This window comes from Emys orbicularis, chromosome 13 (genome assembly GCF_028017835.1).
Source record: "Emys orbicularis isolate rEmyOrb1 chromosome 13, rEmyOrb1.hap1, whole genome shotgun sequence".
NCBI lineage: Eukaryota > Metazoa > Chordata > Testudines > Emydidae > Emys > Emys orbicularis.
Window position 1 is genome coordinate 11804982 of NC_088695.1, and position 14905 is coordinate 11819886.

The window sequence follows — 14905 nt, forward strand, 5'->3', positions numbered from 1 at the left end:
CGGTGGGGATCTGAAGTGGGAATTTCAGCCCTGTAATCACAAGCTCCTACCCCTTGCCTTAAAGTAGTAACTGCTTTGAGCTGCGAGCCATGAGCTAGTTGTTCGTGACTGGGCCTGGCCACTAGGGGGACATGATCGCATAGACTCATAGACTTTAAGGTCAGAAGGGACCATTATGATCATCTAGTCTGACCTCCTGCACAACGCGCCAAGCCAATGTATGAAATAACCACATAAAGCCAACCAGAGGGGGCGTGTCCTAGCACTGCCCTTGTCTCCTCCAGCTCTGCTTTTCCGTGGTGGTGCCCTGAGGTTTCTCTGCAATTCTTTCGATAGGATGTGCAGAGAGCCAAGTGGCTGCAGGTTTGTGAGCTAGTGGCCATGAGGCAAGCCCCTAGGATGAGCAGGCAGGAGATGGGGAAGCTGAGGCTGGAGGAGAGAGAAGTCCCATCAGACTCCAGTCTCCTGTTCAGATCAATCAGCAAATGACTATGAAAGCCTGTGGGATTTGGGCAAAGACAGCTGGTGGAATTAAAAAACAACAAAACACAAACTAGGGACAAGGGATCATGTCTCAGACATTCTAAATGAGGCCAAGACACATGGGCCAGCCTCTCCATGGGTAGCTGTAGCCATTTCGGTTTAAGGGCAATGGACTAAATTCATCCCTGCCATTAAGTGGGTGCCCATCTCATTCAATGAAGGACCAGATCCCCCTCTGGTGCACATTGGTGTTGCTCTATGGGAAAGAGCTCCAGGGGGAGTAAATCAGTGTAGCTTCATTCTTTCTTTCTCTTTCTTGTATAGCTGCTCTTAAATTAAAAGAGGAGAAAAGAAAGGCAATGGCTCTCCCACCAGGAGTGCTTGTATCAATTGGATTGGCAGTGTGGGATGGCTCCTGGAGGCCAGTAACAGTCGACGTAGGCAGTGCAGTGTCTACAGTGACACTGTGTCGACCTAACTACATCGCCTGTGACACAACACCACTTGAGAAGGAGGTGTTCTTATGTCAGCGTAGAGAGGCACTTATGTCGGCCGGAGCCGAATTTAAGTGAAGACACTTCCAAACCCAGGTTGACGCAAGGCTGCTTATGTCGACCCAACTGCATAGTGTAGACCAGCCCCTGGTGTGGTAACACTCAACTCCTGTTATCATGGGACAGACTAAGCATGTGAGTGAGGAAGTGGCTGCTGTGGCGTGTAGAGACTAATGAAAACTACAGTTACGGTGCTGGTCCACACACCAAGCAGGCGCGCAGCCTTAACATAGGCCTACTCGCCAAAGCTTTACCGGTAACACTTGCCTTATTTTGGCACATCCTTGCCCACCTCCATGCTCAATTTTGAGTCCTGTCACTAAAACCCTGATGAAGTAAAACCACCTCCGTAAATGACATAAGCCCTCTACTGGCCCTGTTCGTCCAGTATGATGCCTGTGTGGGGGCTGCATTATGGGTACCAGCCAAAACAGCCCTCCAGCAATGTCCCTGTCGCTGCTCGGGTGACTGCTGTGGTCATAATTTGGAACTCTCCTGCCAAGGGGTCACAGTGGCTGGAACCTCCCACTCCCCCACCTTTAGCCCATGTGTTTTGGAAATTCCTCTGTCCCTGCAGCCCACCTTGGTGAGCTCAGGTGTGGCTCTACCTGCTGCTCCAGCTAAAGGTCCTGTTGCCGTCTGGTCCGGGAAAGGAGTCTTAGACCAGTGGTTCTCAACCTTTTGGGGCTCAGGAGCCATTTGTCAATGTTTATGGCCTGTTGTGACCCAGTAAATAGTCTGGGAGTGGTGGCCCTGGGGTAGTTTAAGTCAGATCCTGCCCTCCGGGGGGGGGGGGGGTTGGGTGACCAGCCAGGAACTCACCGCACAGTGGTGACTCCTGCAGCTCCTGTGCTGTGGGGCTGGCTGACCTTGGCTCTCCGTTCTGGGCATTGCAACCTCCGGGGTTACAGCACTGCTCGGGTTCCTCCCCATCCCCCCATGACTGGACCAAATCTGTGTGAGTGGAGTTGTGCCCTGGCTCATGGGGTTGCAGGTCCACTCACCCAGGTTTGGCCTACCCGGACTCCCGTCGCCATGACAGCTGGGCCAAACTGAGTGGCGCTGGGACCCCAGAGTTGCGGTACCTGGAGCAGGGAGGGGGGAACAGCCAGCCTCATGGGACAGGAGCTGCCACATGACCTTTTGAAACATTCTGGTGACCCAATTTTGGGTCCTGGCCTACAGGTTGAGTCGAGAAGCCCTGGAGTAGATGTCTTCAGCCTGTGTTGGGCGGGGGCGGGGGAAGGGGGGCAGTGCAAGCCCTACTACAGAATCCCTGCAGACATAAAGGTGTCTATTCCCACATTTCAAAGGCGAGCCAGACATTGGGGTAGGACAGAGAAGAGCAGCAATGCCAGGAAGGGGAAGAAACTCCGGGAGTTGTACCGCCAGGCAAAGGAGGCCAATGGCCTAGCAGGGGCTGACTCCCGGGCCCATCGTGCTTGGCACAGACCCCACCACTACCCTGTGGACACCTCCTGGGACCTGGAGGAAGGAAATCTGGCAGCGCCCAGTGATGTTCAGCTCACTGAGGTTACCTGTAAACAACCCGGAGTTCTTCCAGTTCCGGACAAGCCCAGACACAGAACCCACTGGGGATGGGGACAGGGAAGGGAGCTCAGGTGGGTACATTAATACACACTTCTTTTTTCTGTTTACATGCTTCATGGGCTTCCAAACCTCCCCCTCTCTCTCGCTCCCCTTCCTTTGCCCCCTTTTATATAATGGCTGCGTGCACACAGTCAGAGAGGGAATGAATTGCCGTTTGAAGTAGACTCCCTATTTTAAAAAATGTGCCCTGGTAATAAAAATAAAGGACATGGTAAGCAACTTTTTAACTCAGCTTATTTTTGAGATGAGCAGTCTTCCCAGCAGAGAGGGGGTCACGTTTCTCATCAGAGCCCCCAGGGGCTGGGAGAACTCACAGACACAGCTGATTCTAGCTCAGCCAATGAGACAGAGTCAGGAAGGAAAACACCCAATTCCTGTCCCAGACGGCTGGAAATTCAAACTAACTTGGTTACCCTTCCCTCCAGGAGCTATGGCTGCAGAGAGCCCTGCAAAAAGTCTCCAGGATGAACTTTCTTGTCCTATCTGCCTGGAGTATTTCAAAGACCCAGTGTCTATTGAGTGTGGGCACAACTTCTGCCGGGCTTGCATCAGCCAGTGCTGGGAGAAGTCGGAGCCAAACTTCTCCTGCCCCCAGTGCAGAGAAACCGCCCTGCAGAGAAACCTGCGGCCCAACAGGCAGCTGGGGAACGTGGTGGAGTTACTGAAAGGACTGAGGCTTCAGGCGGTGACAGAGCCCGAGGGGCAAAGAGTGTGTGAGAGGCACCAGGAGGCGCTGAAACTTTTCTGTGAGGAGGATCAAACCCCCATCTGCGTGGTGTGTGATAAATCCAAAGCTCACAGATCTCACAAGGTGGTTCCCATAGAGGAGGCTGCCCAGGAGTACAAGGTAGGAAATCTCCGCCCAGCATCAGTATTTGTACCTACGGGGTTTTTCAGATCTATTTCCAGGCCCAGAGTACAGCTGCTCATGCAGACACCATGTAGCCTGCGGCCATAACTGTGGGTTCCCAGGCTTTCCGATGTTTGGGTTTCCTTCTAGTGTCACTGGAACTCCTCATGTCCTGCTGTCATAAAGGATGGGTTTTTTTGCTAACTACAGTGTTGTGATAAAGATTTAGAACCTTACACATGGATCTCTGCTCTGACTTGAGGACTAATTTCCAGGGGTAGGGAAAAATATTCTTTCTCTTGTGATGCCCTTTTCCTCAGCTAATATTTGTGTTCCAACACACGTTCCTGCTGAGTGGGACACACCGGAACCAGCACTGCCAGCCCCCACCGTTCTAAAATCCTGAGATCTTTGAAAAGATTCAGTCAGACTCTGGGAATTGATTCTCATAGACTCATAGACTTTAAGGTCAGAAGGGACCATTATGATCATCTAGTCTGACCTCCCGCATGATGCAGGCCACAAAAGCTGGCCCACCCACTCCTGGAATAATTCTCTCCCTTGACTCAGATGTTGAAGTCCCCAAATCGTGATTTAAAGACTTCAAGTCACAGAGAATCCTCCAGCCAGCGACCCCTGCCCCATGCTGCGGAGGAAGGCGAAAAACCTCCAGGGCCTCTGCCAATCTACCCTGGAGGAAAATTCCTTCCCGACCCCAAATATGGCGATCAGCTTAACCCCGAGCATGCGGGCAAGATTCTCCAGCCAGACCCTCCGGAAAAAGTTCACTGTAGTAACTTTTAATATCCCATCATTGACCATTGTTACTAATTACCAACTATGGCACGTTATTGATCTATTGACTAAAATCACGTTATCCCATCAAACCATCCCCTCCATAAACTTATCAAGCTTAATCTTAAAGCCAGAGAGGTCTTTCGCCCCCACTATTTCCCTCGGAAGGCTGTTCCAGAACTTCACCCCTCTGACGGTTAGAAACCTTTGTCTAATTTCAAGCCTAAACTTCCCGACGGCCAGTTTATATCCATTTGTTCTCGTGTCCACATTAGTACTGAGCTGAAATAATTCCTCTCCCTCCCTGGTATTTATCCCTCTGATATACTTAAAGAGAGCAATCATATCCCCCCTCAGCCTTCTTTTGGTTAAGGTAAACAAACCGAGCTCCTCGAGTCTCCTTTCATACGACAGGTTTTCCATTCCTCGGATCATCCTAGTGGCCCTTCTCTGTACCCGTTCCAGTTTGAGTTCATCCTTTTTAAACATGGGAGACCAGAACTGCACGCAGTACTCCAAATGTGGTCTGAACAGTGCCTTGTACAACGGAACCAGCACCTCCTTATCCCTACTAGAAATACCTCGCCTAATGCATCCCAAGACCGCATTAGCTTTTTTCACGGCCATGTCACACTGCCGACTCATAGTCATCCTGCGGTCAACCAAGACTCCGAGGTCCTTCTCCTCTTCCGTTACTTCCAACCAATGCGTCCCCAGCTTATAACTAAAATTCTTGTTACTCATACCTAAATGCATCACCTTACACTTCTCACTATTAAATTTCATCCTATTACTATTACTCCAGTTTACAAGGTCATCCAAATCTCCCTGCAGGATATCTCGATCCTTTTCCGAATTTGCAATACCTCCCAACTTTGTGTCATCCGCAAACTTTATCAGCCCACTCTTACATTTGGTTCCGAGGTCAGTAATAAATAGATTAAATAAAATCGGACTCACGCACTGCTTCATTCATTTCAAACCAACAGAGAAATAACTTGATTCTTGGTGCCCAAAAGATGCTGGTGGATGCGAGGTGAGGGAGGAGTGTAGTCAGAGCTCCTGACTGGTGGACAGATGATGAACAATTTTTGGAGCAAACATGACAGCATCTGTTTTACTAGGATCAGTAATGTGAGAGCAGAGTTGTAGGAAAGAGATCTTTACTGAGCACGCTGAGAGGCACTAGGGTTTGTACATTGGCAGCCAGGGCCCAGTTTGCGCTCCTAGCCCCCAGGTGTCAGAATGAATTAGTTCTCCTCTGTTACCTGCTGCTTTCCCGCAGTTCCTGCAGTGTCCGTGGCCTGGCCTGTGAGTTGCCATGTGGGTGCTCTCCCGGCCTGCTGCTGGGTTAAACAAGCTAGAAAGCTAAATCTGTGCAGCAACGTTATTGTGGGGGGAAGGGGAGGAATAATTGCTCCTCAAGCTCCAAAAGAAAAAATATTAACCCCCCCATCCCCATTTATCTTTGCCCAGGAACAATTCCAGACCCGACTGCAGGCTTTGAAGGAAGAGAGAGAAAAGCTCCTAGGATGGAAACTGATAGGAGAGAAGAGAAGCCCAGAGTACCTGGTAGGTGCCCAGTGTTGTTAACCAGGAGGGCCGTGGGGATGAATGTCAGTGTGGGAGGTTTGTGCGTCTCTCTTGGCTGTGTGCTGCTGGTTTGGGATTGTGCGTGTCTGTTTCTGTTCCCCTTTGTGGGCTGGAGTGGGACTGAGGGTATGTCTACACTACAAAATTAGGTCGATTTAATATAAGTCGATTTTTTAGAAATCAATTTGATACAGTCGATTGTGTGTGTCCCCACTTAAGACCATTAAGTAGGCGGAGTGCATCCACAGTACCGAGACTAGCGTCGACTTTCGGAGCTGTGTATCCCACAGTTCCCGCAGTCTCCGCTGCCCATTGGAATTCTGGGTTGAGCTCACAATGCCTTATGGGGCAAAAACTTTGTCGCGGGTGGTTCTGGGTACATGTCGTCAGGCGCCCCCCCCCCCCCCCCCGGTGAAAGCAACAGCAAAAAATCGTTCCTTGCATTTTTTCCTGTGTTACCCGTGCAGACGACATACCACGGCAAGCATGGAGCCCACTCAGCTCACTGTCACCGTACGTCTCCTGGGTGCTGCTGACAGACGCGGTACTGCAGTGCTACACAGCAGCAGCTCCTTGCCTTTGCAAGTTGGTAAAGACAGTTGTACGGTCTGCTGCTGTCTCCTGATTGCTCCTGGCCAGCCTCGGTGAGGTCGGTCGGGGGCGCCTGGGCAAAAATGGGAATGACTCCCCAGGTCATTCTCTTCTTTAAGTTTTGTCTAATGGAGAGTCAGTCCTGCCTGGAATATCAGGCAAGTCTACTAAAGAACCAGAGAGGCAAACGGCTGCTCTGGGTCAGAGCCCCAGACATCCCGCAGAAATGATGAGCTGCATGCCATTCTAGGGGGTGCCCCCACAACTATCCCACCCGGTGCTTCCCTCCTCCCCCACCCCTCCCGGGCTACCTTGGCAGTTATCCCCCCATTTGTGTGACGAATTAATAAAGAACGCATGAATTTGAAACAACACTGACTTTATTGCCTCTGCAAGCAGAGATCAAAGGGGGGAGGGGAGGGCGGTTGGCTTACAGGGAAGTAGAGTGAACCACCATTCTGCACTTGCTCAGCCTATAGCTGCCGACTGGGAGAGCAGCCTGAGGCAGAAGCCTCCAGCTGGCATGATATTCCAGGCAGGACTGAATCTCCATTATGCAAAACTTAAAGAGAGAATGACCTGAAGTCATTCCCATTTTTGTCCAGGCACCCCCGACCGACCTCACCGAGGCTGGCCAGGAGCACCCATGTCTGCCCAGGCGCCCCCGACCGACCTCACTGAGGCCAGCCAGGAGCACCCACGGGACGACGATGACGGCTACCAGTCATACTGCACCATCTGCCACCCGCAAGGCAAGGGGATGCTGCTGTGTAGCACTGCAGTACCGCGTCTGCCAGCAGCACCCAAGAGACATACGGTGACAGTGAAAAAAGGCGAGAAACAATTTTTTGCCGTTGCTTTCAATGAGGGGTGGGTGGGCTCTGACATGTACCAAGAACCACCCGCGACAATGTTTTTGACACATCAGGCATTGGGAGCTCAACCCAGAATTCAAATGGTTGGCGGAGACTGCGGGAACTGTGGGATAGCTACAGTCGTCAGTCGCCCCTCCCTCACTGAAAGCAACGGCTGAGAATGGTTTCGCGCCTTTTTTCCGTGCAGATGCCATAGCACGGCAAGCATGGAGCCCGCTCAGATCGCCACGGCAGTTATGAGCACTGTAAACAGCACGCGCATTATCCTGCAGTGTATGCAGCACCAGGACCTGCAAAGGCAGGCGAGGAGGCGACGGCAACAACGGCAGGGTGGTCACGAGAGTGATGAGGACATGGACACAGACTTCTCTAAAAGCACGGGCCATGGCAATTTGTCCATCCTGGTGACAATGGGGCAGGCTCATGCCATGGAACGCCGATTCTGGGCCCGGGAAACAAGCACAGACTGGTGGGACCGCATAGTGTTGCAGGTCTGGGGTGATTCCCAGTGGCTGTGAAACTTTCGCATGCGTAAGGGAACTTTCGTGGAACTTTGTGACTTGCTTTCCCCTGCCCTGAAGCGCAAGAATACCAAGATGAGAGCAGCCCTCACAGTTGAGAAGCGAGTGGCGATAGCCCTGTGGAAGCTTGCAACGCCAGACAGCTACCGGTCAGTTGGGAATCAATTTGGAGTGGGCAAATCTACTGTGGGGGCTGCTGTGATCCAAATAGCCAAAGCAATCTTTGACCTGCTGCTATCAAGGGTAGTGATTCTGGGAAATGTGCAGGCCATAGTGGATGGCTTTGCTGCAATGGGATTCCCTAACTGTGGTGGGGCAGTAGACGGAACGCATATCCCTACCTTGGGACCGGAGCACCAAGGCAGCGAGTACATAAACCGAAAGGGGTACTTTTCAATGGTGTTGCAAGCACTAGTGGATCACTAGGGACGTTTCACCAACATCAACGTGGGATGGCCGGGAAAAGTACATGACGCTCGCATCTTTAGGAACTCTGGTCTGTGTCAATGGCTGGAGTAAGGGACTTATTTTCTGGTCTGGAAAGTAACTGTTGGGGATGCTAAAATGCCTCTAGTTATCCTTGGGGACCCAGCCTACCCCTTAATGCCATGGCTCATGAAGCCATACACAGGCAGCCTGGACAGTAGTCAGGAGCTGTTCAACTATAGGCTGAGCAAGTGCAGAATGGTGGTAGAATGTGCATTTGGACGTTTAAAAGCGCACTGGCACAGTTTACTGACTCGGTTAGACCTCAGCGAAACCAATATTCCCATCGTTATTAGTGCTTGCTGTGTGCTCCACAATATCTGTGAGAGTAAGGGGGAGACATTTATGGCAGGGTGGGAGGTTGAGGCAAATCGCCTGGCCGCTGATTACGCGCAGCCAGACACCAGGGCGATTAGAAGAGCACAGCAGGGCGCGCTGCGCATCAGAGAAGCTTTGAAAACCAGTTTCATAACTGGCCAGGGGGCTACGGTGTGAAAATTCTGTTTTTCTCCTTGATGAAAACCCGCCCCCTTGGTTCACTCTACTTCCCTGTAAGCCAACCGCCCTCCCCTCCCCCCTTTGATCACCGCTTGCAGAGGCAATAAAGTCATTGTTGTTCAAAATTCATGCATTCTTTATTACTTTGTCACACAAATGGGGGGATAACTGCCAACATAGCTCGGGAGGGTTGGGGGAGGAGGGAAGCAATGGGTGGGGTGAGGGAGGAGCGAAGGACAAAGCCACACTGCACTTCAAAACTTATTGAATGCCAGCTTTCTGTTGCTTGGGCAGTTCTCTGGGGTGGAGTGGTTGGGGGGCCAGAGGCCCCCCCACCGCGTTCTTGGGCATCTGGTGAGGAGGCTATGGAACTTGGGGAGGAGGGCGGTTGGTTACACAGGGGCAGCAGTGGCGGTCTGTGCCCCTGCTGCCTTTCCTGCACCTCAACAATACACCGGAGAATATGAGTTTGATCCTCAAGTAGCCTGAGCATTGCTTCATGCCTCCTTTCATCACGCTGACGCCACATCTCCTCTCGCTCGTCCTTCCTGTCCTCGCATTCATTTTCTGTCTTCCTGCACTCTGACATTGTCTGCCTCCACACATTCTGTTGGGCTCTTTCAGTGTGGGAGGACTGCATGAGCTCAGAGAACATGTCATCGCGAGTGCGTTTTTTTCGTCTTCTAATCTTCGCTAGTCTCTGGGATGGAGACGATACAGCGAGCGTTGAAACATTTGCTGCTGCGGGAGGGAAAAAAAAGGGAGAGTAGTATTTAAAAAGACACATTTTAGAGAACAATATGTAGGCTCTTCCACGGTGAACCAAGCTGTTAACATTACATAGCACGTGAGCTTTCTTTACAAGGTCGCACTTTGACTCTTATATTGAGGGCTGCCGGTTTGGTGTGAGAGATCACACACGCAGGGCCGGCGGGCAACAGAATTCGGCTTGCAGGCAGCCATGGTAAGCCACAGTCTTTTGACTTCTTTAACCTTCATAACATGTGGGAATGGTTTTAAACAGCAGCGCCCTCATGTCCCATACCAAGCACCCGTTGGGTTGGCCATTTAAAAGGAGGGGCTGTGGTTTTCGGGTTAACGTGCAGCACAAACCCAACTAAACCCCTCCACCCCACCCTATTCTCTGGGATGATCGCTTCACCCCTCCCCTCTAAAACTCACCTGCATCCTGACGTTGTCTTTGAAAATCACTGTGCCCCATCCAGGCCTGAGACAGGGTTATTGGACCGAATCAGGAGTCGTGGCCGAGGGGCTACAGAGGTGAAGGGGTCAGACGAAAAGAACCTGACATTCAATTTGTCTCCCATTCTTATAACTTTTCTGGGCCCGCCTATGGCTCAGATCATAGCACCGATCAGCCCCAACTGAGCTGGGTCTGACTGGATTTCTCCTTGGCTAGCGTCCGGCACCCAGGGCCACACCAGGGAATCAGCACCTTAGAAGTTATTAGAGGGTCTTTCAGGCTCTGTAAATACGCATACACCTTTGATACGCACATGGGAAAGTGATATGAGCATGCTCCAGGAGACTGGTGCACCTCAAGACAGAGTACGGAGCAGTAGCAGGCAGCTGTGGAAAGGGGGCAGAGTTAAGGTTGGGTGGCAGTGTGTGTGGAAGGCGCGACCTTAGCTCTGCATTCCCTTGTTTTCAGAGCTGTGTTTGTCTTCGCTTCATTCTTGATTTCATGGTACAAGTTTATGGCCTGGGGCTGCACTAGAGATCCCGATCTCTGCACTAACACAGTTAGTTTTTAGAGACTGAATTCTCATGTCTCTTTAGAGGTGGGGCTGAGCATCCTTCCGGGGCATGTGACTATGGGGAGCTTCCTCAGTAAAACTTGAGAGTTTTGGTTTGTTTTCTTATTTTGATTTGTGTTTTCTTTACTCCCTTCAGTCTCTCTCAGGAAGTCTCTGCGAACGTACCTCTGAGTCTTGCCCTTTCTGCTACTGGAAGGACTGAGATTGTCACAGGTCATGATCACAACAGAAACAAACCGTGTCAGAGGGGAAGGAAATTTAGGGAGAGGTGGGACTTTCTAGGAAAATCTTCTCTCTGGTCAAATGGGGAAAGATTCTGTCTGCTTTTGAGGTGCTGAATATATAGAAATTCCCCCTCCTGCTCACACAGGGCTCTGTGAAATCTACCCTGCCTGTCGGTGTGTCCTTGACGTGCCCTTTCCCTGTTTGTGCCTCTTCTTTACAGGGAAAGACAGAAGCTGAGAGAGAGAAAATTGTGTCTCAATTTAAACAGCTGCACCAGTTTCTGGAGGAAGAAGAGCAACTCCTTCTGGCCCGGCTGGGAGATCTGGAGAAGGAGATTGTGAAGCTGCAGGATGAAAATATCACCAAACTCTCCGCGGAGATTTCCTGTCTCAGCGAGCTGATCATCGAGATGGAGGGGAAGTGCCAGCAGCCAGCGAGTGAATTCCTGCAGGTGAGACCTCAGAGCCTTGGAGATACTTGGGAAATGGATGACCGGGGACACCCATGTGGCTTGGAGTGCAGGATCCTAACACTACAATGGAACTCACTGTTTCTAGTTTTTACATAGGAATCCTCTCTCTCGCTCTCTCTTTAATGGTACCTCATTTTATTGTTATGAACTACTGTTAAAATTTGAATTCTCTGGTTTATGATCACTTCCACTTGCTTCTGTGTTATTATTCTCTTTTGTATTATTAATAATTTGATTAGGGTTATGGAACAGCTTCCATATCACTTGTAACGGAGCTCTTTTTTCTCTGTCTCCCCCTCTCTAGGACGTCAGAGGCACCTTGAGCAGGTACATGGCTTCGTCTCACTCTCAGGGACACGTCACTGTGCGTGGGAGGGTCTTGAGCCCCATGCGAGGCCCACATCTCCTCAGGGCACCATGGCCAACTGTGCGGGGCAGGGTCACCCCTCAGATCCAAATCCCCCCTCTGCTGACTTTACTCCTGGGATTGATGCTCTTTATTTGAGACGCTGAGATGATGAAGCATGGGGGCAGGTTAATAGACCAGAATAGATCTATTAAATCTCTTGTGTCCTGTGGAACGGCAATACGGACCCTTCCAGAGCAGCAGTAGTCAAATATGTCCAGCTTGTGTCTGTTTGGCGCCCTGTGTGAGGTGATTTGGGGTTAGTGGTCTCCATCCATTTCTGACTGGGCAGGTGTGCACGCTAAAAAGATTAGCGGAGTCAATGCAGCTTGTTGGCCCATCTGCCTGCTCCACTTCCCCTCAATGTCGTCTCTCGCCCGGTCATACTGGAAACAAACTGGGCCGCTGCGGGTGAAGCTTGTGCTGCCATTGCCTGAGCGGTACCTGCTCTGAGGCCGGGATACATAGAACAATCCAGCCACCAGGCCCCGCAGTCCAGCAGCTTTCACTGGCATGAAATTAATCTGAAATGAGGATAAAATCGTGATTTACAATCAATTAATTAGAGAATTCTGTTTCTCTCCAGGTGCAAGAAGGGGAAGTTCCAGCAGCCAGTGGCGATTTCTCCTGATCTGGCAAAGAGACTTGGTGATTTTACCCAGAAAAACATTGTACTAAAGAAGACTCTGAAGAAATTCCAAGGTACTGAGCAGGGATTGAAAAAGGAAAATGGAGTCTGATCTCTGTGAATGTTGGAGGAAACGGGCTGTGTCCAATTAGCTGCGAATGTAAAACTCAGTTTAAGAACATGGAAGAAATATAGACAAAGTTTTGAATTAGCTAAGCAAATTTTTCCAAGACACAAGATATTTATGGGGAAACATCAATAGTCTGAATGTGATTCATTGTCACCTTGTTTGCCCTAATTCTTGAGGACTGCATAGACCTTGGTTGAGATAAATTCTGTTCTAATGCAAAGGGCTCCATCTTCTCTTCCTGATTCTATTTCATTCCAGTCTGCCCTGTGTAGGAATTTTCTCTCGTAGAAAGGCTGGAAACCCTAAATTCCACTTAAGCTGTATTTATAAGCACATTACTAGGAGTGAAAATGGTCCATAGGTCTCATACTGGCCCTTCTCCACATGGGTGATTTTTACACTGTGTCCCCCTCTTTGTTTCTCTCTCTCTCTGAGTCTCTCTGCCTTTTCCCCTCTCTTCTTCTCCCAGAACTAAAGCACAGTTATTCTGATTAATTGTTGAAATCCTGCATGGTACCATGAAATCTTTCTCTCCCTCTCCTCCCTAGACACTCTGATGTTTGAACTGCAGACAGCAAGTAAGTGGATCTCTGGCAAAAGGGGGTAGTGGAATGGGTGGGGTTGCACAGGGATATTTTCCTGGGATTGAGAGAAAAGGACAGTTTGTGTTTGTGGTGCTGAATTCACTTGCAGAAGAAGTGCCTGAGATGAAACAAAATGGATTCCCGCAACCATAGGGAGTGAGCATTGCAGGGGAGGGGGCTGGCATTAAGCACCCCAGTATATTAACCCCTTAATTGTTGTGCACAGTACTGACGGAGTGAGGGCTCTGACTCATCTGTTAATATCAGGGGGTGAGTGTCTGGTCTGACCCTCCCTCGGTGTCCCCGTAGGACATCACCCCGTTCTTTGTCTCTCCCCGTAGGTCCCACCTCTCTCTCCATCCTGTGCTCTAGGGTTGCCAGCAGGGCCCCTCCATCCTTTCTGTCTTTGGGAGGTCTCCCCTGGTGCTGTCTCCTCCTCTTCCATTCCCCGGGGGCTGGGGGCCCCCTCCTTCCATCCAGGGCTGCTACCTCCTCCTCCCGCCCCACCTGGACTGGGGTTTGTGCTCCCCTCTCTGCTGCCTCCTTGATTCCCTCTGGCTGCTGGTGTCTCCCCAACAGGTAGCTGAGGCTGATGCCCCTTCGGTCCCACCCCAGGCTCAGCTGCCTGCCCCGCCCTGTCCCTGCTGCTGGGAGTGGGGCAGCCCGAGCAGGGAGCTGGAGCTGGGGAGGAGGCAGAATCTGCAGCCAAAACTGTAGCAATTATGGCACCTCTAGGGTCTGGGAGGAGGGAGCTGCAGTGAAATCCCAGCTCTGCCCCAGCACAGAGGCAGCTTCTTGGGACCCAGCCAGAACAAAGCTGCTGGGGAGTGTGAGAAGTTGTAGCAGCCTCCCCAGGGCTGAGCTCTGCCCCTAATGCTCTGATTCTTTCTCTCTCCCCAGTGAATGTGACTCTGGATCCAGACACGGCTCATCCCCAACTCGTCCTGTCCGCGGATCGGAAAAGTGTGAGATGGAGAGAGACATGGCAGCGACTGCCCAACAACCCTGAGAGATTTGACCCTGAGCCCTGTGTGCTGGGCTGTGAGGGATTCACCTCAGGGAGACATTTTTGGGAGTTGGAGGTGGGGAGTGGGCGATACTGGGCTGTAGGAGTGGCCAGAGAGTCTGTGGGGAGGAAGGGAAAGATCAGCCTTAGTCCTGAGGGGGGGATCTGGGCTATGGAGCGACTGAATGGGGGTCTATATCATGCTCTTACTTTCCCTAAGACCACACTGTCACTGGGCCGGGTCCCCAGCAGGGTCTGGGTTTGTCTGGACTGTGACGAGGGGCAGGTGGCATTTTTCGATGCTGACAACAAGTCCCCGATCTTCACTTTCGCCCCAGCCTCTTTCAATGGGGAGAGAATCCGCCCTTGGCTCAGTGTCTGGTACAGTGAAACCCAGCTGAGACTTAGTTAAGCTTGTGTATCAGGAACAATCCCCCTGCAGGCCATGAAATGGGCTTCTCTAGCCTCTGGCCCCCTCATTTCTACGACCCTGGAATCTAAAGTGGGGCTGTGACCAGTTCTTCCCCCTCCAAAAAACCAACCAACCAAAACCACCCAGCCCTCAGGGACACTGACCAGCCTGTTTGTCACTGTTCTCTATGATCCCAGAGGACGCTAGCATTCTGCGTAGTCAGAGAGCAAGAGGAGGAGTCCTGGGTGAGGGAGGACAGTACAGGTGGCAAATCTTTGGGGCAGGGGAGGGACCGGAGAAAATGGTTAATCTTCACTTTTGATGAGTGTTTTCTAGAATTTGACCATGGAGGTTGTTGTGTTTTATGGTTTCATGGTTTCACAGCTGCAAAGATGCTGAAATTGTTG

General features: G+C 51.1%; 1 protein-coding gene across 1 annotated transcript; it reads left to right on the forward strand.

Annotated features, from left to right (window-relative positions):
* The first annotated feature begins 3078 nt into the window (after window positions 1–3078).
* On the forward strand, window positions 3079–14498 carry LOC135887417 (zinc finger protein RFP-like). Its single transcript, XM_065415185.1, has 7 exons — window positions 3079–3495; window positions 5770–5865; window positions 11081–11311; window positions 11637–11659; window positions 12325–12440; window positions 13045–13074; window positions 13981–14498. Exons 1-7 carry the CDS (start codon window positions 3079–3081, stop codon window positions 14496–14498), a joined length of 1431 nt encoding a protein of 476 aa, XP_065271257.1.
* The last annotated feature ends 407 nt before the right edge of the window (window positions 14499–14905 follow it).